This window comes from Lissotriton helveticus, chromosome 7 (genome assembly GCF_964261635.1).
Source record: "Lissotriton helveticus chromosome 7, aLisHel1.1, whole genome shotgun sequence".
Classification (NCBI taxonomy): Eukaryota; Metazoa; Chordata; class Amphibia; order Caudata; family Salamandridae; genus Lissotriton; species Lissotriton helveticus.
This window is the reverse complement of record NC_136068.1, coordinates 1585385921-1585412197: the sequence shown is the minus strand read 5'-3', so window position 1 is coordinate 1585412197 and position 26277 is coordinate 1585385921. Positions and strand designations below refer to the sequence as shown.

General features: G+C 47.1%; 1 protein-coding gene across 2 annotated transcripts in view; it reads right to left on the bottom strand.

Moving 5' to 3' along the window:
- NUCB1 (nucleobindin 1) overlaps window positions 1-26277 on the bottom strand; it is a 137393-nt gene that overhangs the window by 14617 nt on the left and 96499 nt on the right. For both annotated transcript variants that reach the window (XM_078655132.1, XM_078655133.1), the window contains exons 9-10: window positions 6679-6771; window positions 5965-6054 (exon numbers count right to left, since the gene is read on the bottom strand). In XM_078655132.1, the coding sequence (XP_078511258.1) occupies window positions 5965-6054; window positions 6679-6771 (183 nt within the window). The remainder of the gene's footprint in view (window positions 1-5964; window positions 6055-6678; window positions 6772-26277) is intronic.

The window sequence follows — 26277 nt, the reverse complement described above, 5'->3', positions numbered from 1 at the left end:
CTGCTTTCCTGAGAGATTATGGTATGAGTTCCATATACCACAATAATTTGCATTACAACATGCAAGATATATATCTCCTATTACCAACTTTTGGAGATATTCGCGCTAAGCGCGAATATCTCCAAAAAGTAACACCTGCCCTGAGCAGTTCTTAGCCATGTTATCCAATGGGAGGTGGATAACATGGCTAAGAGCATTAGCTCGGTAATGCATGAATATCGCTGACTTTTTAGCGATATTCATGCATTGCGGCCGTTTTTTATCGCATTTGCGATAAACCTTGATAATAGCAAGGTTTATCTTCGATAATTTCTGACGATGCTTAGCGGTAAAAAATTCGTTGGTAAGCATCGTTAGCGATAAATATCGCTTAACTTTGGTAATATGCACAAACGTCTGTTAACGTTCGATTCGAAGGAAATGAGGAAGTGTTGAAAAACATTGTTTGCGCCATCTTGCCTTTTTTGAAATGCCACACTTTTGTCGTGCACGGCAGCCATTTTAGATGCCTTGACCAGACCCACTCTCTGCACGCTGTCGATTCGTAGCATGGCTCCCCACCCTTGCAAGCATCTTCCCCAGGCACTGGTCACCCCCGCTCTCTGTCTTATGCATGGGCAATAAACCTCCCCCCATCTGCGCTGCTCTTCCCTGAGAATCACACTCTGTGCCCGCCCGACACCTCCCTTTCGCCCTATTCACTACCGCACCCTCTGACACTCCTCTTCCTCTGTGTCCGATTGTCCAGGCTATCAGCTAGCCCTGCAGATGTAGTTTATGGCTCCAGCTGTAAAGAATCACCCCTCTTCAAAGGAGTTATAGTAGATCAAGGCCCACACCCGATGAGATCCGTCACACCACACGTATTCCTACTATCTGAAAACCATCCTGTATTGTGATTGGGGAGGGGACCGAGCCTGAAGCGGAAGATTCCAGGAATGACTCTTTGTACATCAAAGTTTTTACAATTATGTGTCACATTAAAAATATATAGCACTCCAACAAAGTAGTAGGAATAAAAAAACTTTAATAACATATAAATATATACAACAAAACAAAAACAGTAAAAACATTTAAACAACGAAGAGACCGTGGCAATTTCTTTTGAATTCCTGATGAGGACATGTTACTAGTTCTTTCAAATTATGAAAATTCAGAAGATGTTGCCTGGGGGTGGGTCGTCAGTAGCAGTCTGTTGTGCGAATAGTTCCAAGGCAGCAGAACGCGCTGAAATCTAGATGGCACGAAAGTGATGTCTAGTAAGTTGCCGCCCAGCAAATAACGGCGTGGGGCGCCGCGGGGGTGAGTGAGTCCAGTAGGCACCACAGCTATTCTTACCGGCATTGCAGAATTACTGCTGGGGACAATGCCTGTGCTGTAGCAGGGTCACAGCAGAAACAAAAAGGATTCTGTTGAAGATGTTGTTGGTTTTCAATTTGAAAACAGTTCTGGTGTCAACTGCTATGCTAATGTAGTGGTTAATGTTTTGTTTTCTCTAGAAAATGTAAAAGAGGGGGAGGCAGTCCAAAGTTCCGTTAAAAGGGCAAAGGAAAGGATCGGTGGTTTGAACCATCAGTCAAAAAGGGGAGGGGGTGCAACAATTTTTCCTACCGGGTCACACTGTGCTTTCACCGGAACTGAGGTCTGCAGGATTCTAGTAATTCAAAGTGAGGCTGGCGCCAGCATGGGAGCGCCGACGTCCCGCGGATACAGTTTCGTCACTCCACGGGCGATCATGGCAGTCATTCCCCATCGGGGGTGTCTGAGACTCCCGCGGCTCCTCTAGAATCTTCAAGGTCGTGGAGGACTACGGTGGTGGAGTCAACCAGTGACCGGGCCATTTCTTTATGCTGGGCCCGCTCTTGCCAGGTCGACCGCCATTTTGAGAGTTCGGTAGCTACTGGCGATCGCGGGGTCAAATGAGCGGACGGGCTCCACCCTGCCGGGCGAGACGTTGCAGCATCGCCACAGTGGAAGAACCCTTTTCCGGGCGCTTGGAGCGCTGAGGGTGCAGGTGGGAAGCCTCCACTGGGGAGGCGGGAGAGGCCTGTTCGCATCGTCTCTCCCTCCCAGTGCACCCCACGGCGTCTCGCTTGAGATTTGTTATGGCCGGACCAGGCGATGAGGACGAGGGGGGGGGGGAGGGGGTCGGAGGCATGTGCAAGACATCCCCCCCCCAGTGTTGTCAAAGCCATTATTCAAGAAAGAAGAAGTGTCCCGTCCGTCTTCGGGCCGGGCTTCCGGTGGATGTCGGCCAGACGCCCCTTGCTCTGGCCCCATGAACGGGTTTCTTGGTTTATCGGCTGCAGCCGGATCCCGTCGGCCTCGGCCCCCGACCGTTGGTGGCCGGACCGGAAGAGCATGTGGCGGGACTACCTGAAACTCTCAAGGGCCACCGCGGCCGGACTGGGAGAGAGAGAGGGGAGGGTCGAGGAGACATTCCCCCCCTGCAACTCTTCAGCGTTGTAAAGGCAATCCCCTGGCCGGGTCCCGCTGGCCTCGGCCTCTCCTCCGGCTACACCCTACGTTAGGATCTCCTGGCCGAGGCGTGGCAGCAGGACCCGCCTTATATGGGCTGCTCCCGGCTGGGCGTAGCCGCAACCCTGCCCCACCTTGGAAGTTTCCAGAGTGGGGGCGGATGTTCTACTGACTTGCATTTTCCCTAATCTATCGATTTTTTTGGCGTGGCAGGCGGTGGGACAGCGAGGGGTGATTTGGTTTCTCTTACTGTTTTTCTGGTCTCTCACCACTGGCATATTTCTAACGTTTTCTTGTTTCTAGGACATTAATAGGTTTTATCATTACGTTATGTTATCGTTTCTTTGTTCGTTGTTTAATAAAAGTTCATGTTCATCAGTGGCCTACTGATTTTCGTTTTCCTATTCTTTTCTTTCCAGGTTGTTTCATGCTAAAGTTTCTGTTACAGGATACAGTGATCACTTCGTTATTATTGAATATGTCCTTTTCACTAGGGGTGCTCTCTGGTCGGGCCAGATGACGTATCTCTAGTAAATGGTCCGGGTGAAACAGGTGCATCAATCAGTGGGGAGTAGATAGGCATGACAGATTACAACGGGGGAGAAAGGTCCGCATTACGTACCCTTTCACTATTTGCAAAGATTTTCCTACGTATATTTGCAAACAGGGAATACCTCCAAAAAGAACCAATTCCCAAACAGTCAATGTTTGGGGAAACAATCAATCAATGAGGAACGAAATAGGCACGACGTGTTAAAGGTTTGCGTTACCTACCCTTCACTATCTGCAAAGGGAGAGAGAATATTCCTATTCTTCCTCGTTTGCAGGCAGAGAAGATTCTTAAGAGAACCAACTTCGAACAATTCAATGCTCGATTCAAACAATCAACAAGGGGTACTGTGAACACAAATGAACGCCGCTTATGTACATACACATTGGTATTATCAACAGGTTGTTCCTAATGTTTCTATTTTAGGGAGGTCAAAAAGAGATCCCATTAGTGGCCTACTGATTTTGCTCGATTCCTTTTGTTTTTTTACACGATTTTTCGCTATCTGCAAAGACTAAACAGAGTATTGCGACTCTGTGCTTGTTTGTAAATAGAGAATGAACCAAAGAGAACAATCAATCAAATGGAGAGAGAAGCAGGCACGACGGATTACAACGGGGGCAAAGGCCTGCGTTAACTACCCTTCACTATCTGCAAAGAGAGAGTACTCCTAATAGAAATGAGGGGTGGGGGGCAGCATTCAAAGCAGATCAGTGTGCATAAACACGAAAATGTTTTTACTTACCACGTACTTGACATTCAACAGCTTATGATATTTGCTATTAAAAAACCATTGAAATTCACTGAAAAAACCATAGGTTATAGACCATATATAGTTAGGAATTAGCATTTAAAAAACCTTATTTTACTCACACAAAACCATTGAAATTCCATATATAGTTAGTTGCACTAACTATATATCGCGCACCCGCAATCCACTGCTGATCATGTCACATATTACATCATTCATGACATGGTCAGTGACATCACTGATGACATCTCAAATGACATCACTGATGACATCACTGATGACATCACTGATGACATCACTGATGACATCACTGATGACATCACTGATGACATCACTGATGACATCTCATTTGACATCATTCTTGTGCTAATACGATAAACCTCTTCAGACTCTAATATAACCTTAGATACACTCAGTGTATACAGACACTCACACACTGCCACTCATCCATGGAGTTACTCACACACCCAGTCAGTCATGCAAAGAAACAATCTCACCTCCATTTCTTCAACTATACAGTTATACACACCTTACTTATTGAAACATATACTAACACATATTTACTCTCTTATACAATCCCTGATACAAGTTCACAATGATCGATACAACCACTCACTCATTCAGTGGCTCTCATGCACAGTTATTTATATATGCCAACTCTCACATGTACTGTGTTTTACATATGTACTTACTATGACATGTAGCATTGAGATATCCATTCACTCATCAATACACTCATGCACACCGTCAACTGCCCATGTAGCTGTTTCCACATGCACTCTTGAACTCATACACCTAGTGAATAAACTGCTCACACATCTATGCACAGAGTCACACACCTTCCAGCCACCCCCACACAAACTCAATCTCCCATAGAAATACTTGGGCAACCAATTAATAACACATATAGCCTCTCGTATAGCTAATGATCAACAGATGCAGCAGTTTACATCACAACAGACATAATGATGCACAAATTAAGACAGTTTAGTCACTAACCCATGCATTCAGTGAGACACATTTAATCACTCACTCATACAGTCAGTCACGCACCTACTAAATCCTTCATCCAGACACTTATACATCCACTCATTCTTCAATATGTAAGACATATTTTAACTTTACAGAAACATACAGTCACTGGATGTTGTCATCAGTGATGTCATCAGTGATGTCATTTGAGATGTCATCAGTGATGTCATCAGTGATGTCACTGACCATGTCATGAATGATGTAATATGTGACATGATCAGCAGTGGATTGCGGGTGCGCGATATATAGTTAGTGAAACTAACTATATATGGAATTTCAATGGTTTTGTGCGAGTAAAATAAGGTTTTTTAAATGCTAATTCCTAACTATATATGGTCTATAACCTATGGTTTTTTCAGTGAATATATATATATATATATATATATATATATATATATATATATATATATATATATATTGCATCAAGGACTGCCTTCATATACAAAGCTATAACCTGTCAAACACAAACAAAAGAGTAGCCCTCAATACACAACTGTAGGTCCATTACCAAATCCAGCTCACTAGTTACTTCCTGGTTTCCAAATCTTATGTCATATGATCCCATCCAAGCTATTACACAAATCCCTAGGCCCTGTTTTTAATTTTATGGAACAAGATTCCAAGTCACAAGACTGGTCCACTATTTTCAAGCCAAAAATAATTCCTAAGCTCTACTGCCAAATAAGAGAGGAGTCTCCAAACCCTACCTTAACCCCTTCGACGCTGATGACGAGCTGGGCTCGTCATGGCGTAGCCTCCTCGCACGCTCATGACGAGCCCAGCTCGTCACGTAACATGCGAATTAGTAAATCTCAGCGTACGGGCGGAATTCCGCCCGCACGCATGCGGTTAAAACCAACAACCTAGGCCAGAAACCTAGGTTGGTCAAAATCCTTACATCCTAACCATGGGGACAGAAGTGAAGTCCAAACTTACAGATGACAGGTCTGACCCTTAATAACTACATATGAATGGCCATTAAGCCCATTAAATATATATATGTACTTTCAGGACCTACAAATGGAGCTCCCAGACTGATATCCAAGCACAACTTTTTTGTGAACACACTGGTACCTAAGCCACTAACACCTGGCTACATGGCTGATCCCAAAGCACCACCTAGCGCCATGAGAGAAGCTTTCCAAAGCATTACCTTCCAGCCGTCAGCCTCATTAAAATCCTTTCTTTCTGTGGATTTCATGAATTCCTGCAGTGTCACCAGACGATCCTGATTTGTGTCCACCTGAAAGATAAAGTAAAAAAATAAATAAAAAAAAGGTTACTTTGTTTCAGAAAACAGTGGCATGACCAGTCAAACACTGTCCAGATTACTTCATGGCTGAGTGAATTTGCCTAATTTGCACAGACTTAAAATTAACCCTCTGGAGGCTTTCAAACCCTGTTCTAATCAACATGCACAGAGGTCAGCCATATAACTACTGTGGGACCTCTACTGAATAAGAGACACTTATGTACCTGGCACAAGGTTGACACCATTCAGCCACCATCTGCCCACCAATAAAGCAAGTAGTCCATCTTGTAGCTGTGGCAGAAGCAGGCATCTTCTGTTTGACCTATATCTGAATGAACCCAGGAACCCTGTGCCATGGTAAGCACCTACTATCAACCCTCTAGGCAGGGCAAGAACTATGATCAGATTTGTGCCTGAACGAGGCACCTATTAGACCTGCAAGAGGGTACTCACTTACTGGTAGCCCAATGCAGAGGGTAGGTGCCTATCATTAAACTTGCAGCTAGGGCATGCACAAACGGTCAAGCCATGTGTAATAAGAAAGTTCATGCTGCTTTTGATAGTGACTGGGTAAGGACAGAATGCTGGTGGTGTCCTTTCCAGTATTGCCCTTACATTCTTCATGACGTGCTCCCGCATTCGCAGTCTCTCCTCCTCCATTTCCATCATGTCATCCTCTTCGTTCTTGGGGTCATAGACCTTTTCCAGCTGCAGGAAGATGAATAAAAGGAATTAAAAAAAATGTAGACAGAAGGCACACAAGGATCTGAGACACCTCATTTTGTGATACCTTTCATCTGGCGCACAAATACCCTCCCCTCTGCCCACTGTCTCGCCAAACACCAAGCTAGGAAATGGTCCTCTCTTTCCCTCCCTGCATGGGAAGCTGCTTTGGCTAGAGACCCCCCTGGGATGGTGATGCATGCCAATATAGCAGCCAACAATTTCGACGGCTGGATCACCTCCTCACTTGATATGGTTCTTCCTGTTCAAAACAATAATCTTACAAAAAAAACAAAAGCTGCTCCATGGTATACACCCGCACTTAAGATCATGAAATTAGCCTGTCGTAAGCAAGAGAGAGCCTGGAGACAGGACTATTCCCAAACTAAGAAGGATGAATATAGAGCCAATATTAGGCTCTATAAACAGGAGATAAAACTAGCACAAACCTCCTTTTACGACAGCAGAATTCAAGCAGCCGCCAATGCCCCCAGGGAAATTTTTAAAATTGTGAAATCCCTCGTTTCCCCTCCGGCCGAATGCCGTGATACTGAGGGTGCTCAAAACCGCTGCAACGATTTGGCTAACTTTTTTTCTCAAAAGATTCTTACAATTTACTCCTCATTTGAGGATGCCAATAATGAGCTGGAACCCTGCACCCCCCCAACCTCCGATGCCTTAGCTTCTTGTAGGCTAGACACAATTCCACTCTTGGATGCTCCGGCACTAGATAAACTGACTGCTAAAGTCACCTCTGGATCTCCCAATGATCCAGCACCCCCACAAACTCTCAAATTGGCTATGGATATGATCCTCCCCATCATATTGGATGTTCTTAACACCTCCATCTCCTCCAAATCCGTTCCCCCGCCATGGAAGTGCGCAATGGTAAGAGCGCTGCTGAAAAAGCCCAATCTTGACCAAAGTAACCTTGCAAACTATTGTCCCATTTCCCTGCTTCCCTGGTTGAGCAAACTGCTTGAGAGGCACGTAAATAACACCTTAACGAACTATCTGGAGTCAAACAGTCTCCTGCGTGCCTCTCAGACAGGGTTTCGTCCGCTACATGGGACAGAAACTGCTCTTCTAGCGGTCACGGAAGAAGCAAGAGCTGTGCTGGATCAGGGTGGGAAAGTCGCCATTATCCTATTGGACCTGAGTGCCGCGTTCGACACGGTTAACCATGTCACGTTGTTGCAACGACTGACGGACATGGGCGTGTCGGGCGCGGCCCTGGAATGGCTGACGTCCTTCTTGACCGACCGGTTTTTCCAGGTCTTTGAGGGTGAGGCAGTGTCCCCTAAACATTCTCTCAGGTGTGGGGTTCCTCAGGGCTCCTCCCTGAGCCCCACCCTGTTTAATGTTTACATGGAGCCTCTAGACAGGATAGTCCAACCCTTCGGTGTGCGTATTGTCACCTACGCGGACGATACCCAACTGGTGGTCTCTTTAGACCACGCGGAGGGTTCGTCCCACACCTTAGGTCCCTGTCTGGAGGCAGTCGCCAGATGGATGCAATCCTCCTGTTTAAAACTTAATGGGGAGAAAACGGACGTCATTCTGTTGGGGAATTCTTCCCCCTCCGCTTTTGCATCCATCTGGCCACCATGTCTGGGTGAGCCCCCCACTCCCAAGCCCCAGATAAAAAGCCTGGGGATCTGGTTCGAACCAGCCTTGAACTTCTCGGTACAAGCCACTAAGATTGCAGCCACCTGTTTTGGGTTGATGAGGATGCTGCGGAAGGTGCTCCCCCTGCTTCCTTTTCAGGCCAGGAGGATCCTGGTCCAGGCCCTGATATTATCGCGCCTGGACTATGGGAACGCTCTTTTTATGGGAGCCCCTTCCTTTGTCATTCAAAAGCTCCAAGTCACCCAAAACGGTGCGGCCCGCCTCCTCTACAATCTTCCTCGCTGGCAGTCAGCTAGGAATGCCTTAAGAGAACTCCATTGGCTCCCTATTGCAGCGAGAGTACAGTTCAAGGCAATGTGTATTTTACACAAGTCCTTTCACCACACTGGCCCCGCAATTCTGCAGACCTTGGTCACCCCCTATGTTCCTTTGCGTTCCCTGCGCTCTGGCTCCCTCCAGCTGGCCACCTCCGTCAGAGTCAAGAAGGCTCGATGGGGCGGCCGCTCCTTTTCACATACCGCGGCCAGGCTCTGGAACGCCCTCCCCTTATCCCTCCGGGAAACCACTAACCATCTTTCCTTCAGGAAAACCCTTAAAACACACTTGTATGCGAAAGCACGCTGATCTGCCCTGAGCCCGCGCTAATAAAGTGTCAGTCATGAGCGCTACGAGGCCTCCGGGTAGATAGCGCTATACAAGTGTAATTTAATAATAATAACCTCGTAGGAGCTAAAGTGAAACAAAGGAGAGAGTATGAAGACAAGAAGTACAAAGAGCTTACTCTAAACCTAGTGAGCCAAGCAAAATATCACAAAGATAGAAGGCAATTATATTTCTACATGGAGATGGCACACGAAGTATGAGCAAACCAGTATTAACCCTTCATGCGAAACTGCAGTTACATTAAATATGATTTTATATCACCATTTTTCCAACCCAAGCCAGGCTTGAGGGTATAACTATATTGATCTCCAATGCATAACAGAGATCTGAAATAAGGAGCCCTGGCACAGACAACATTAAGAAGAGAGGAGTAGTATTCAACTAACGATGGTCAATCCTGCAAGGTGTAAGACAGTAGCATGCATGTGCAAAGCTGGGAAAAATACAATTTCTATGCACGTTGGACAGTTGATTGGTGTAGTGGAATTTTTCATGTGGTTGTCAAGTCACCAAAGAGTTCTGTTAGGAGACCTAGGTATTGTGTATGGAGACACCCTTCAAAACATCAGTCTCACTCAGTTTCACCTTGAGCAACGGCGTACACAGAGAACTTCATCTCATTCACTGGAGCGGAGTAGGCTGCGTATACGTTATTAGTAACAGGGTTAGGGTAACCACCTCTAACAATGGCAGAGTTAGCTACTGATGCTCTGCTTGTCACCAAGTTGCTGATCAATGGTGGCACAAGTAGCTTGATTTATTAGTAGGTCAGGATATGCTCGACTGCATGTTATGAGTAAGGTTCCCAGTTTTTACTGATTTTGACAGATAAACAGACAGAAAACAATGTTTCCTGTTTGTATTTATTTTTAAAAGTGGAAAAGTACAGAGCATTGTGCTTCTTGTGAATGACTCTCCATGCTGTGCTTCATGAATTCAAGGCCAACAGCTGAGCACATAGACATCATGGGGAGCTAAAAAATAGACATCAAATTTCCTTAAATGAAGGCATACGTTAATAAAGGTTTGTAAGTAATGCTAATATTTACTTGGGAGTGTATGCTTTTGTTGTATTTGGCTGCTTAATTCGCTAAAACGTGGCAGGCATCAAAGTGATGAGTACATGTTTTTCAGTTAAAAAAATGCGGAAATATACCATTTTACTTCTTTATTTGGTATTTTTCCATATTTATTTTGTGTTTTGAGAATAGAGGGCCCCAAAATAAATAATGATAAAAACAGACGGAAATGTTCAAAAAAACAAAAAAACAATTACCATAAACCCGGGAGCCCTAGTTATGAGGTAGTGGGCTGGTTCTGGTGTAGGGAGCAGGATGGATGCAGTTTAGCTATATTTATCAATAAGGTAGGGTGGACTGGTACAGGAATGTGGCCTTTTTGTACCTAGTCAGTCTCCTACAGCAGGTCTCGTTGTTTCAGTCGGCATGGCAAGGTGGGGTGCTACAATATGGGCTGGTGCAGACCTACCAGTTACTACAGCAGGCTGTGTTTGTGAAACTGTGGATTTGTAGTATCATCAAGAAGTAACTTCTGATGCCTCTAATTGCATCAAGTTTCTGTATTTCACAATATGACAAGGAGCATAAGTAGTATGTTGCTTTACAATATCTAGATTCCCAAGCAACTTGCACCACAATAGTAACTAAGAAAGTTTTAAATTTGAGTACAAAACGGTAACTGCGAAAGAAGGAAAATGCTACTTATCAGTATGCATCTGTTTTTGGCATGTAGAGCTGTCGATTCATATACTGTGCATAGATCGCCATCTAGTGTTGGGCTCAGATGTTTGCAGTTAGTTTTTGTACGAAGAAGTCTTTGTAGTCACGAGCTAGGTGACTCCTCCTTACGATGATAGTGCGCAAGGGCATCAACTCCATCCCCAGATTGTTTTCGCCATAAAGGGTGATGATGGAGTTAATAAGAAATAGAAAGATGTCCATGTGAGATGTATCTAAGTAAGATAACACTGCAACAGATAAAGGTACTCAGGGAGGCGGGTGGGCGTATGTGAATCTACAGCTCTACATGCCAAGAACAGATGCATACTGGTAAGTAGCATTTTCCGTTCGATTCATATGAGCTGTAGATCATATACTGTGCATAGACTATACAGCCGTTTTGTTTGTGGCGGTGGCTAGCCGGTTTCTGTTGCAGTGGTTTGAAAGAGTGTTCTCAAGACAGCCTGGCCCATACTAGCTTGTAGTTTTGCGTGCACATCTACACAATAGTGTTTTGTAAATGTGTAGATCAAGTTGCAGCTTTGCAAATGTCACCTGAGGGGATGTTACTTAAGAATGCCATAGAAGCCCCTAGTTTGCAGGTACAGTGTGCTCAAGGGGGAATGGTTAATGTACGTTTGGCTTCAAGGTAGCATATTTGGATGCACTTAACAATCCACCGTGCAATACCTGCTTTTGAAATGGGATTGCCTTTATGAGGTGGGGAAAAAGCAACACAAAGTTTTTTAGTCTCTCTAACGGACTTAGGGCCAGATGTAGGTAAATATAATTTACCGATTCTAAAATACCAAATTTTTCAGATTCGGTATTTTAGAATCGGTAAATGATATGTAGCCAATGATGATATCGGTAAATTTTACCGAATCGGTAAAATTCGGTAAATACCGATTCAGTATTTACCGATTCGGTATTCCCCATTCATTCCTATGGGCCGGGAGGTCCATAGGAATGAATTAGAATTACAGATTCGGTAAATACCTAATCGGTAATAGGGGCTAGACTTACAAGGGTGGCAGGGTGTCACATTGACACCCTGTTGCACCCCTGTATAGTGCACGGGTGTACATGTGGCACACATACATGCCCTAAGGGCATGTATGTCAGCCACATGGCACAGTTGAAAAAAGCACAAAATTTCTTTTTTTAAGGTTTTCGATATTTACCACCAATTATTAGTTGGTGGTAAATATCGAATCCTTAATGCACATGAGCACTCTTAGATGTGCTTGCTACATATCTACCGATTCGGTAAATATCGAATCGGTAACATCCGATTCAGTATTTACCGATTCTTATTTACCGAATCGGTATTTTATTTTGGGCTCCTACAGTACAAATCCCCAATACCGGTCGGTAACGGCCGAAATTCGGTGATTTCGGCCGTTACCGACCGGTATAGGGCGACCTACATCTGGCCCTTAGTTCGTCCGATGTAACAGGGTAGTGCTCTTACGACGTCTAGCGTGTGAAGAGCCCTTTCTGTCACGGAGTCTGGGAGAGAAAAACTGGTAACTCAATAGACTGGTTAAGCTGAAAGGCAGACACAACTTTAAGTAAAAATTTTGCATTAGGTCTGGGTACCACTTTGTTATGATGCATTTGCAAAAATGGTTTGTGTGGTTAGTGCCTGGAGCTCACTCACTCTTCTAAGAGATGTGATGGCTATAAGTAAGGCTACTTTCCAAGTGAGGAATTGTAGTTCACATTTGTGCAAAGGTTCAAATGGTGAACGCATGAGCTTTGTAAGGACGATATTAAGATTCCACACTGGAGAGGGCGGAACTCTAGGGGAAATAATTATTGTAAGTCCTTCCATAAAAGCTCTAATAGCAGGTACTCGAAATAAAGACAAGTGTGGTCTGTTATGTAGATAAGCTGCTTATGCAGCTAGATGTAGTCTTATAGATGTGTATGCTAGATTACAGCGTTGTAGGTGTAATAGATAGCAGATAATGTTCTGAGTGGAAGCGTCTAATGGATTAATTTTATTGGTTGTACAGTAAATTACAAATAGTTTCCACTTTGCTGCGTAGTATGCTCTGGTAGGAGTAGTTTCTGTTCTGTAACTCCAGTTCTGTAGTAGGGGTATCTCTGTTATAGTCATAATCTAGTGAATAGTCCCGCCCATGTGCGTGGACCCCGGCAATCAAAAATAATCTCTTAAGTTGTCAACAAAAAAAATTGCAGAACTGCAAAGACACTTAAGAGAAAATTTAAAGACAAATAATGCAGCCTATATCCACAGGCTACACTGTCCAGTACTTCAACTAGAAATTCCACCAAAAATCCACAAACAGCAAAGCCTGTCCAGATTTCCCTTGCTTTTACTGCAAAACCCCTCAGAAATGATAGAGAGGAAGGCCTGGACAGACAAGCCCCATAGGCTGCCATTATGTGGCTTAAACAGGATACTGTGCCTTTAAGGAAACCTTCTAGAACCTTCTCCCAGTATCCCAGAATGCATAGCAGGTCCCACTGACTTCAGTTCTTTTTGAAGGCGTAAAACGCCAGACCTGTAGCATTAATTACATGAACAATTCTCCACCGGGGAGGAGGGCGGGCGCTTATGACTATAACAGAGATACCCCTACTACAGAACTGGAGTTACAGAACAGAAACTACTCCTTCTGTAGTAGGGGATCTCTGTGTATAGTCATAATCTAGTGAATAGAATGGCAAGCCCATCCCCACACCAAAGCGGCGGTGGAGAAAAAACATGATGCCACTACTGTGCGAACAAATTCCGCAGCGAAGCCTGCCCAACCTGAGCGTCTGCCCTGGCATCAGAGTCCAGGCAGTAATGCTTAGCAAAGGTATGAACCGACTTCCAAGTGGCGGCCTTGCAGATTTCTGCAATCGGCACATTACGGAGCAAGGCTGTCGTGGCAGCTTTGCCCCTGGTGGAATGAGCCTTAGGCTTACCTCCTAAGGTCTTATTAGCTTTTTGGTAACACAATTGAATGCAGGACACAATCCACCTAGAAATGGACTGCTTAGAGGTAGCAAGACCCGTCCTGACTGATCCATAATTGACAAACAATTGGTCTGACCTACGAATATCTTTGGTCTTATCCAGATAAAATTTCAACACCCTCCTAACATCCAGGGAATGTAAAGAACGTTCCGCCGGAGAGGAAGGATTCTGAAAAAACGTAGGCAAAGTTATGGTCTGGTTGACATGAAAATCAGAAATAACCTTGGGAAGAAATTTCGGGTGAGTACGCATCACAACCTTAGCAGCATGAAAGACAGTATAAGGTTCAGTACAACACAACGCCTGAATTTCACTCACCCTGCGGGCCGATGTAATGGCCACGAGGAACGCCGCCTTCCAGGACAGGTGCTGCAACGAAGCCTTGTGAATGGGTTCAAAAGGCTCCTTCATCAATCTGGACAGCACCACATTCAATTCCCATGAAGGCGAGGGAAGCCTGACAGGAGGGAACACCTTCTTCAATCCTTCCAGAAAGTCTGTGATCACAGGGATCTGGAAAAAAGAAGTCTGTGAAGGGCATTTCCTGTAGGCAGTCAATGCAGCAAGATGAACCCTAACGGAATGAACATTAAGGCCAGACTGCGCCAAATGTAAAAGGTAAGGAAGGATGACATCTTCCTTGCAGGTTGTAGGGTCATGGTTCCTATACTGGCACCAGATACAAAACCTCTTCCACTTGTAAGCATATGAAGTCCTAGTGGAAGGTCTCTTAGACTCCTTCAGTATGTCCATGCAATCCTCGGGCAGATTCAGATGTCCATACTGCACTATCTCAGGAGCCTTGCCGCCAAACTCAAAGACGAGAGGCTGGGGTGTAACATCCGCCCCCCGAACTTCGTGAGAAGGTCCGGCCTGCACGGCAACCGAATGTGAGGAAGGAGAGATCGGTGAAGCAGGTCCGTGAACCACCACTGCCTGGGCCACTCCGGGGCAATGAGAATCATCCGAGCCCTGGACCGGGCCAGCTTGATGAGTACCGCCGGAATCAGGGGAATGGGTGGAAAAGCATACAGAAAGCTGTTCGACCAGCTGATCCATAGCGCATTCCCCAGCGACCCCGGCTGGTAGTACCTGGAGGCGAAGTCTCGGCATTTGCTGTTTTCGGCGGTGGCGAACAGATCTACGTCCGGAGTTCCCCACCTTGCGAAGACTTCTCCCAGCACTTCGTCGTTTATGACCCATTCGTGGTTTTCCTGAATGAGTCTGCTGAGTTCGTCCGCCTGAACATTCTGCACACCTGGCAGATGGGTAGCCGTCACCGTCAGTCCTCTGGCCAGGAGCCAGTGCCAGATCGTCTGCGCCTCCTGTGACAGAGTGCGAGATCTCGAGCCCCCCTGCTTGTTGAGGTAGTACATCGTGGTAGTGTTGTCCGTTTGCACAAGCAGGGAGCTGGCCTGGAAGGACGGAAGAAAAGCCTTCAGTGCCAAGTGAACAGCTCTGAGTTCCAGGAAGTTGATGTGATAAGTGGCCTCCACCGGAGACCACGTTCCCTGAATCTGCAGAGTCCCGGAGTGCGCTCCCCATCCCAGGAGAGAAGCATCCGTCACGACAGTCTGCGTGGGAATGTCCTTGTGAAAAGGAACCCCTCTGAGGAGATTCTCCGCCGAACACCACCACTTCAGAGACTGAAGAGCATGCAGAGACAGTCGTATCCTGTCGTCCCAGGATCCTTTCCTCTGATCCCACTGGTCCTCCAAGCACTCCTGCAGCGGTCTCATGTGCAGTCGTGCGTGCGGCGTCAGGAAGATACAAGAGGCCATCGAACCCAGTAGAGAAGACACCGTCCTCACTGTTGGAGATGGAGCCGACATAAGAGCCTGAGCCTTCCGAAGGAGAGATAATCGTCGCTCTTCCGAAGGAGACACGCTTGCTGACAGCGTATCGATGGAGGCTCCCAAGTACTGTATGCATTGGACCGGAGTCGGGACCGACTTGGCCATGTTGATGTGCAACCCCAGCTTGTCCAAGAGAACGCACGTCTTCTGGAAGTGTGCTCGCGCTTCCGAGAAGGAGGATGCCTTGATCAACCAATCGTCCAGGTACGGGTAGACAAACACCTTGTTCTTCCGCAGGTGCGCCGCCACCACCGCCATGCACTTCGAGAATGTTCTCGGCGCAGACTTCAGTCCGAATGGGAGTACTGTGTATTGATGATTGGTGCCGACTTGGAACCGCAGGAACTTCCTGTGTTTGCGCGCAATGGGCACATGGAAGTATGCATCCTGTAGGTCTATGGCACAGAGCCAGTCCCCTTGTTGCAACTGAGGATAAATCTGATGCAACGACAGCATGCAAAACTTTTCCCTGCGAATCCACTTGTTTGCCTGTCGCAAGTCCAGAATGGGCCTGAACTCGTTCTTGTCCTTCTTGCGAACCAGGAAGAACCGGGAGTACAGGCCTCTTCCCCTCTGGGACAGAGGCACGTCTTCTATCGCCCTTTTCCTTAACAGGGTATCGGCCTCCACCTGGAGCTCGAGCAGCTGAAACCGCGAGCTGACCGGAGGAATCGATGGAGGCGGGCTGGTGAACCGAAGACTGTATCCATTGCAAACAATATTCAGCACCCACTTGTCCTGAGTAATTTTTCTCCACTCTGCCGGAAAATATTGGATGCTTCCCCCTACCGGAGTGGGTAACGGATCCGGGGGAAGTAAGTTCCTAGGGCCTAGACCCAGCCTGGCCCTTGGAGCCGACTGCTGGCCTCCCCTGCCCCTCTGGCGTTTCTGGAACGGCTTACGGAACTGTTGTTGCTGTTGCGAATGTCCCGAAGCCTGGCCACGTCCACGGCCTTGTCCACCGGACCGCCGTTGGAATGAGCGGTACGGCTTTTTCGTCTCCTTAGGCTTCTCGAGGCCCACCGCCGTGAGCGTCTCGGCCTCCGCCTTCATGCGGGCCATCTCGTCGTCCGCATGCTGTCCAAAAAGAGACTTGCCGGAGAACGGCAGGTTGGCCACCCTCTGCTGTGCGTCCGGTTTCAGGGACGTAAGACGGAGCCAGGCGTGGCGCCTCTGGTTGACCCCATGGCAAAACCCATGAGCAGCCAACAGGGAAGAGTCCGCTGCCGCACTGATGATCTGGTTGGCCACCAGCATCCCTTCGCTCAGCACTTCCTGAAAATCCTCACGCTGTTCACGAGGCAAGTGCTCCGCAAAACGCTCAAGGGAGTCCCAGAGGGCGCGGGCGTACCGACCCAGCAGCGCCGTGGCACTCGCAGCCTTCATGGAGGTGGCGGCAGTTCCACAGACCTTTCTCCCTGCCGAATCCATCCACCTGGACTCCTTATCCGGGGGAACCGTGGATGACGGAGCGGAGGCATGTTGTTTGCGTGCCGCCGTCACAATGACGGAGTCCGGAGGTGGTTCCGCTCTCAGAAAAGCCGGATCCGAATCCGGGGCCCGGTACTTCCTCAGCAACCTAGATGGTGCCGCCTTTGTCACCGCTGGGGTGAGGAAAAGGTCCATAGCTGGTTCCTCCAGGCCCGGTACCAGAGGAAGGAGAGGGCGAGACGAGTGTTTTTGGTGCAACGTCTCAAAGATCACGGACGTCTTCGGCGTGGGCACTGTCAGGGGTATGCCCAGCTTCGCAGCGCCCCTCAAGAGGACATCCTGGAACACCACCAGGTCATCAATTGGGGACACCCTCGTATCTGGTGATCCCGACAGGGTAGGAGAACGATCCCTGGAGCCAGAGGATCCCGTGCGGGAGCGAGACTCGCGCCTCCTATGGCGGCGTCTCGACCGCGAGGACGATCTGTGTCGCGACCTGTCCCGTCTCCCAGAGCGAGAGCGAGAGCGAGACCTGCCAGTCCGTGGCCTCCCCACCGGTTTCCGTGGTGGAGTCTTCCTCGGAGCCTCCTTGGGCGCAGGTTTAGGGGTCCCCTTAGGAGGTACAGGCAAAAACGGCAGCGAAGTGGACCTCGGAGGAGGGACCTCCGGCTGCGGTGCCAGCCCACGCGGAGGGACCGGTGGCGGCGGGTCGTCCGCTGGAAGTGGAGGCAGCGACGGCGGATCCTCTTGAGGCAGAGGAGGAGGAGGAGTGACCGCCTTCGGAACAGGTGTATGCGTCGACCGAGGCCGAGAAGGAGTGTACACCGCAGAGTACACCGTGCCCTGTGATCCTTTAGGCGAAGAGGGCTGAGAGCCCGCCCCTTCAGCCGGAGACCGCTTCCTCTTGCGTCCCCCGCTGGAAGCAGTGTGACTCCTGGGACTAGAATCCCTCTTGCGACGCTTTGGAGAGCCTGACCGACTCCTAGACGTCGACCTCCGTCTGCTCGACGTCGAGCGTCGCTTTTCCGGCGTCGAAGGGCGTTTCCTTGACTCCGGCGTCGAACGCCGCCTCCGCGACCTCTTCTTCCTCGGCGTCGAACGCCGATCCCTCGACGTCGAGCGCCGACCCCTCGACGTCGACCTCTTTCTTCTCGACGTCGACCTCTTTCTTCTCGACGTCGACCTCTTTCTTCTCGACGTCGACCTCTCTCTTCTCGACGTCGCACGCCTCCTCGACGTCGAACGGTCCTTCCTCGACGATGAGCGTCGCCGTCGTCGTCTGGATGTTCGACGTCGAGGATCCCCTCGACGTCGACCGGCGGCGTCGCCTCGACGGCGAGCGCCGATGTCCATGACGTCGGTATGAAGCCCTCGACGTCGACGACGAAGACGACGTCGACGGCGGCTTCGTCCGCGGTGGCTTCGACGTCGAGTCGTCCCGATGTCTCGACCCGGAGCCCCGGGGAGAAGGGGAGCACACCGCCGTCATCCCTCTCGACGTCGTCGTCGAAGCTATCGACGTCGACGGAGACCGGGATCGCTTGCTGGGCTTCCTGCCTCTGGGGAGCCCCCCAGAGGCCTCAGCAGAGGCAGAGGGAACCTTCCCTGACTGCCCAGACCCACCTGCAGCCTGCAGGCGCCTCTCCTCAAGGCCAGACAGCCTGATCTTCGCCCTTTCCTTCAGAGTGCGAGTTGTAAACTGCTGGCAGATGACACACTCCTCAGGGACATGATCTTCAGGGAGGCAGACGATGCAGACATCATGGGGGTCACCTCTGGCCTTCTTCCTCTCGCATGCTGGACACTTCACAAAGAGTCCAGGCATTTTAGAGCCCTAAAACACCTGAAGCAGCACACAGAAGAGAAGAGAAAGCCAAGAAAGTAAACTGCAACACTTTTAGAATACAAAAGTGCCAAAACATGCAATAACCCCTTGAAACAAGGGAGAGCTCAATGCCAGGGTCCTGTAAGCAGTAGCCGGAAAAAAGAACTGAAGTCAGTGGGACCTGCTATGCATTCTGGGATACTGGGAGAAGGTTCTAGAAGGTTTCCTTAAAGGCACAGTATCCTGTTTAAGCCACATAATGGCAGCCTATGGGGCTTGTCTGTCCAGGCCTTCCTCTCTATCATTTCTGAGGGGTTTTGCAGTAAAAGCAAGGGAAATCTGGACAGGCTTTGCTGTTTGTGGATTTTTGGTGGAATTTCTAGTTGAAGTACTGGACAGTGTAGCCTGTGGATATAGGCTGCATTATTTGTCTTTAAATTTTCTCTTAAGTGTCTTTGCAGTTCTGCAATTTTTTTTTGACAACTTAAGAGATTATTTTTGATTGCCGGGGTCCACGCACATGGGCGGGACTATTCACTAGATTATGACTATACACAGAGATCCCCTACTACAGAAGTAGGATGTCTAGCCTCTTCAATGATGTTCATGCAGTCTGGCGGGGGATTAAGGTAGCCAAACTCTAAGACTTCAGGTGCCAAATCACCAGGTTGAGTTGATTGGGATCTGGATGCCTTAGTTCTCCATGGCTCTGAGTGAGAAGCTTGGGAGAGGTGTAGTTTTTGATGAGGGACTACTGACATTTCCAATAGTGTTGTGAACCAGGGTTGTCAAGCCCATGTGGGAGCAACCAGGATTAGCGTGAGGGAATGCTGTTTGAGCACCAGACCACTCATGGAATGAGTGGGAGAGGCGGAAAAGCATAAGCAAATTTCCCTGACCAGTTCATCCATATCTTACTGCCTTTGGACAATGGGTATGGATACCTGGACGCGAAGGTTGGGCATTTTGAATTTTGGTGTGTGGCGAACAGGTCTTTTTCTGGGTAGCCCCACATTTGAAAGAATGGAAGAAGAACTTGAGGATGAAGTTCCAATTCGTGGATCTGTTGTGGACGACTGAGCAGATCCACGATCTGATTGTGTACTCCTGGGAGGTGTTCTGCGAGGAGATCTAGGTTTTGTGGGATGACCCATTCCCAAATGCGTTGAGCTAAGTATGAAAGTTGTAGGGAGTGTGTTCATCCCTGATTTTGTATGTAGTACATTGCTGTCATGTTGTTCGTAAGAACTAAGACAGCTTTGCCTACTAGACGGAGTTAAGGAACGGCCACCTTTTGCGCGGAGATACCCCTTGGTCGGGGGTCGAATTCCTGCGCTATATAAGAAATTAAATAAATAAATAAATAAAGGTTTAGTTTGTTCCACCAGTGCAGGGAGAGATATGTGCGGCTGTCCACCAACACCAGATCTGTCAGCTGACCTTGAGCCTGGTTCCACTGATGTGCTAAGCATTCCTATAGAGGACGCCTGTGGAGTCTTGCATAAGGGACGATTAGAATGCAGGAGGCCATCATCCAGATTAGTTGCATGAACACTCAAGCTGTTAATGAGTGTTGAGGCTGAAATTGTGATATTAGAGCCTGTATGTTGCGTATTCTGACTGGCTTTGGAAGTGTCTATTGTAGCTCCTAGATACATTTGTGTGTTGGATGGTTTGAGGTGGGACTTGGTGAAGTTTATGGTGAATCCCAAGTCCTGGAGCAACTGAATTATTTTGCGGGTGCAGTGAACGCAGCTGCTGTGTGCCTTGGCTTTTAGGAGCCAGTTGTCCAGGTATGGGAACATGTGAATGTGTTGTCTTCTTAAGCTGCAACTACTGCAAGGCATTTGGTGAAGACTCTGGGTGCTGTTGTCACCCGAACGGGAGGACTTTGAACTCGTAGTGTTGACCATCCACCAGGAATCTGAGATATTTTCTGTGAGCTGGATAAATGGGAATATGGAAGTTGGCGTCCTTTAAATCTGGAGTGGAAAGGAAGTCGCCTTGTTGAAGCAATGGGAGCACATGTTGGAGGGTGACCATGTGGAAGTGATCTGACTGAATATAGAGATGTAGTGTTCGGAGGTCCATCCTGAGAGAGCCATCCTTTTTTGGAATCAAGAAATATAGGGAGTAAAGCCCTGTGCCCTGATAAGGCAAGGGGACTGGTTATATTGCATGTTTTGTAACAGGGAGAGAACCTTGTTTTAGGAGGGTCAGATGTTCTGATGACATTGGACGATGTTTGGGAGGGATATTTTAGTGAGTGGAGGGAAGTTCCAGGCAATGACCATACTGGATAATTGGTCTTACCCATTTGTATGTTGTGATGGAGTTCCAGACAGGTAGAACTGTGAGAGACGTCCCCCGACAGGAGTGGAATGGTCGAGGGGTAGTGAAGGTAAGTCACTGCTTGGTGGTAGAGGAATTGCGGGTGTTGTTATCTCTGGCTCTTCCCCGATTATTGTTTCCTCTGTATCCCTCCCCGAAAATATCCTTTGGGAGAGGTAGATTGATTGGGGCTTTTGTAAGATGAGGAGGGATTGATGATATTGTTTTGGAGTCACTCCTGTAAAAAGAGCAGCAAAAGGAACCCCTGTTGGAAGGGAGTTCCTAGGCCACTAGGGACTTTGCAGTCTCGGTATCTTTCTTCATTTTTTCCAATGAAGTATCGACTGTAGGTCCAAAAAGATGCTCTTGATCGAAGGGCTGATTGAGTAAGGTGGTTTGAACTTCTTGCTTGAATCCGGAGATTCAAAGCCAAGCGTGTCTATGCAGTAATAAGCTGGTGTTAATAGCACGGGATGCTGTATCAGCCGCATCCAGGGCGCATTTTATGGACGTGTCAGTAATTAGTTTGCCCTCTTGAATGAGTTAATTGGCCTTGTTTTTGTGTTTGTATGGTAAAAACTGCATCAGTTTTTCCAGCTCGTCATAGTGAGCTCTTTCACAGCGCGCTAGGAGTGCTTGGGCATTGGTGATGCGCCAATGGTTCGCAGCCTGTGACGCAATTCTTTTCCCTGAAGCGTCTATAAGCTTTGACTCCTTATCAGGAGGAGGGAGGTCGCCTGTGGGCTGGGAATTAGCCCTCTTGCGTGCATTAGATACAATAAGAGAGCCTAGAGGTAGCTGGCCTTTGATGAACACTGGGTTTGTAGGAGCTGCTTTATATATTTTGTCCACCCTTGGTGTAAGTATTTGGACTCTTAACAGGGTCTTTGAATATTTCTGCAGTGTTTTTTAACATGCCTTTTAAAATAGGCAGGGTGTGGGTGCTTTTCTGGGAGGGTGCGAATGTTTCTACTAAGAAGTCCTCTTCTAGGGGATCAGTGTGTAGTTCCATGCCATGGTAGTGAGAAGCCCTATTGATTAGTTGTGCAAACCCAATGTTATCATCAGGTGGTGATGGCCTGGAGGGATACAGATCAGGGTCATTGTGGTGATCTGAATCTTCATTATAGTCATTCAATGGGTCTGGGTCCTGTGGTATGTTATGGTCGTCATCATCCCCTAGTGTATCCCCACCATCATCACTATCTTGTGGCACAGGTGAGTGTGTAGGTGATGGAGAGTTCGCTGGTGAGATGAATAAGTTAGGATCAAGAGGAGGAGGAGGAGAGGGAAGTATATAAGGGTTGCGTTTGAGAGGTATGGGAGGATCCTTTGAAAGGTCTAGTTTCCGTTTCTTAGGAGGTTTGGTGAGAAGTTTGCCAGCAGGTCAATATGCAGTGTTTTCTGCTTTGGATCCAAAGAAGGTAGAAGAGGAATTTCTTTGAGCGGTGTGTCTTGTTTCAGCGCCGACAGCTTAGCTGTAGAGTGTTCTTAAACAGACTTAAGATGTGACGGTTTTGTAGGTGTTTTCAGCTCCAAAATCTTTGGAGAGGGAGATTTCGGATCCGAAATTTTCTTGGGCTCCGAAGCTTTTGGTTTGTCCTGCTTCGACTCAGAAGCTTTGGGTTTGTTCTGCTTCAGGTCCGAAGCTTTCGGTTTGTCCTGCTTTGGTTCCGAAGCATTCGGTTTGTCCTGCTTTGGCTCCGAAGCTTTCGGTTTGTCCTGCTTCCGCCCCGAAGCTTTGTCTTTGGTGGCTTCAGAGTCAGGGTTTTTGGCGTCCAAGGTGTTTTTGGTATCGGCAATGAAATGTGGGGCACCGGCTTGGTTTTAGGTTTCGGTGCCAAAGGTGTATGTTCTGTGCCGGAGGGGGGGGGGGGGGGGAGAGAAAAATCGACTCGAGCCAGAGTCAGAAGGCTTTTGTTTCGGTTTCATAGCCGGGCCAGAGGGCGGGCGTCTGAAGTATGAACAGGGTGTTGACCTGAGCCCGAGTGCGAAGGTGTTACCGGAGCCTTAGGTTTGGTGGCGGGCGGGGTAGTAGTACTCACTGTCTGCTGAGGCAGGGTGACAGTCTGCTCGTTTTCCTCAGAGACGGAAATATCCTCTTCTGCAGGTTGATGTTCTGGATGGACTGTCGAACCTGCTTCGAAGATATCCGGAATCAAGCTGCTGCTGCGGGACATTTCGTGTCATCGAGCCCGCCGATTACTGATGTTTTTTTCCGACCGGAATGAATTACAGGCCTCGCAGTGTTTTTCCTGGTGCTCGGGGGAGAGGCAGAGGTTACACACTTCGCGTAAGTCTGTGTGTGGGAATTTAGCACCACACATCGGGCATTTTTTAAACAGAGTCGGTTCCGTGCAGCTAGGCCCAACGGCCCGCGTCGAAGTTCTTGGTCGAAGATTTTTGAAGTTGTAGGGTGCGTGTCAAAAGGGAAACGCGATCGAGAACAATACCGTTGAGCGGTGAAAGATTGCGCGTCGAAGGGGGTTCGAAGACAATACCGACCCGGTACGCAGGAAATTACAACCGTACCTGATGGAGAAAAAAACACAATCTGGGGATGGAGATGATGCCCATGCGCACTATCATCTTAAGGAGGAGTCACCTATCTAGTGACTACAAAGACTTCTTTGTACAAAAAACAAGCTGCAAACATCCGAGCCCAACACCAGATGGCGATCTACGCACAGTATATGATCTACAGCTCGTATGCCTCGAACATAAAAGTTACTTACTTGTAATCCTAAATCTGCATCATCTTTTTCTTCATTAAATTTTATAACCATACTATCGCTGCTAATGTGCATGACCACAGCCAGTTAAAATTTATATATCTTCTCAAAATATTTTAACAAATGCTCATGAAATGTCAAAATACGCTGCGTTTAAATAATTTCAACTAAATTAAGAATTGAAACGCACAAGAGGACCGATGCAGCCTTTTGGAATAATTTTTTAGAAAGGAAAATGCCAGAAAATGGGGTCAGACAGGTAACAGCTTCTTTAGAGAGGATTGACACAATCACTGAGGCAGCAAGCTGGCCTTATATCCCATAGTGCAGTGCAGTGCAGTTCATTTTAACAAAACACCAAGAGAAACGATCTCGATCATGGTGTTCAACCCTACAATTCTGGTTTAACAGGAGTGGAGGGAGGTCGAGTATGTAGGAAGTTACTGAAAAGACTCACTTGAGAATTACTATTACAAGTAACTTTTTGTTCTCCATCAAGGAATCATTACTGATATTTAAACGCACAACATGACATCGATAGGAAGTGACTAAACTAACAAAATAGCAAATCCAATAAAAGAAAATCAAAGATCAGATGCACAAGTCAGAGAAGCCTGGTCCTAGTGTGTGTCTATATAGTCAGGATCCTGACAATATTGTGATCTCAAAGTGTAAATTGTAGGTCTAGTGGCATTCTTCATGAAAACACAAGTCACTGCATTAATTCCTGATTATATTGGCCTCTTCAAAAAGGGGTGAGCTAGCCTGGATCCACATTATTCATATTATCATGACTTGCTTCAAATCTAAGCCAAATTGAGCCACAATTTAAAAAAAGCAGCCAGAATTTCAGAACATTTTTAATGTTGTATAGAGAATCAGAGAGTCACTTTCTCCACAAAGAAGAACTTTAGAAAATTGATAAAAAGAACAACTGTTTGAATCATATGAATATACAAAATAAATGGAGAAATGAATAATTGTTAGGGAACCTATCAAGCACAATAAAAGACCTTTTGGAAAAGAGGGCCTAATTCATCCTTCTGGCTCATGTATCGATTACCTGGGAATGTCATTTTCCAAGATTAGTGCTAAAAGTCAGAGTTTTAAAAAGGTTGTAACAGAGTAGCCATCCATTTGAAAGTATATTTTAAGCTCTGGGGGAAAGCCCTTCTTTCTTGGGGAAAGGAGTGTTGTAAACCTTTTAAAAGTATTCTAAAACAAGTGTTTTCAGGAAAGGTAACTAACATGTAGTCTTAGATGGACAGCAGTAATGCAAGATTACCCATAATAGATAAAAACTGAAGACTAGACCTGGGCAAGGAAAGGAAGCATACAAGCATGATGTCTTCCTGAGATAGTCCATCTTTTTCTTTGAATACCAGACAGCAAATGCAGAGATTATGGATGGATGGATGTTTGAAGGTCATTTAAGGAGCTAGATTCAATTAACCATACTGCAAGAGCCATGGGGTCCAGCCAGGTGGAAGACCTTGCTGATATTCTCATAAGGAGATATAATCTGCACTGTAATCTTTTTGTGGCTTGATACCCCAATTGGCGCTGACAGACTGGAGAGATAAAGGTCACTCATCTGAACTTCTGTGTTCTCAGGATGAATTTAAGAACAAAAGAATGGGGTTACATGCATAAAGAAGACGGAGTAGGCAGTTGAGCAAAACAGCATTGACAATGGAGTGGACTTCTGGGTACCCTGGGCGAAAAGTCTAGACAACAATTTTCTTGCGGAGAAAACGCTTATCCGATGGGAGTGTGTGCCACTTAACAAAAAAATAAAACTGCAGCTCGTTGTTTGTGGTCCACTCATGTTTGTGAGGCAGTCTTCTACTAAGCTTGTCTCTCTTCGCACTACCTCCCTGTGAGAGAACTGCCAAGTCAAGAAGGTGTCTTTGTTATCAGACTATGCTAGATCGACTGACTTTCACTTCAAAATGCTATGCACCTCAATCCCTTCCTTGTCGGTTCACACAGTAATTTGTCTGACCCACTACTAATGGCAACATAAAAGTACGTGTGGGCTCAAGCCATCTAATGCATTTTTTTTTTAGAGACCTGGACCAATACCTGTGAGAATACCTCGGACAACATTACATTTCACCCCTAAAGGGCCATGAGCCCAAAATACACTGTTCACCCCATTCAGATACAATACAGCACATAGCCACTTTAGGGGGTGTCAGGTTACATAAGACCATTGTCACCACATTTCAAGTCTAGAGTCACAGGTCAAGGTAATACTTTTTTCCATCGCTGACTTCAGAAGCCATAA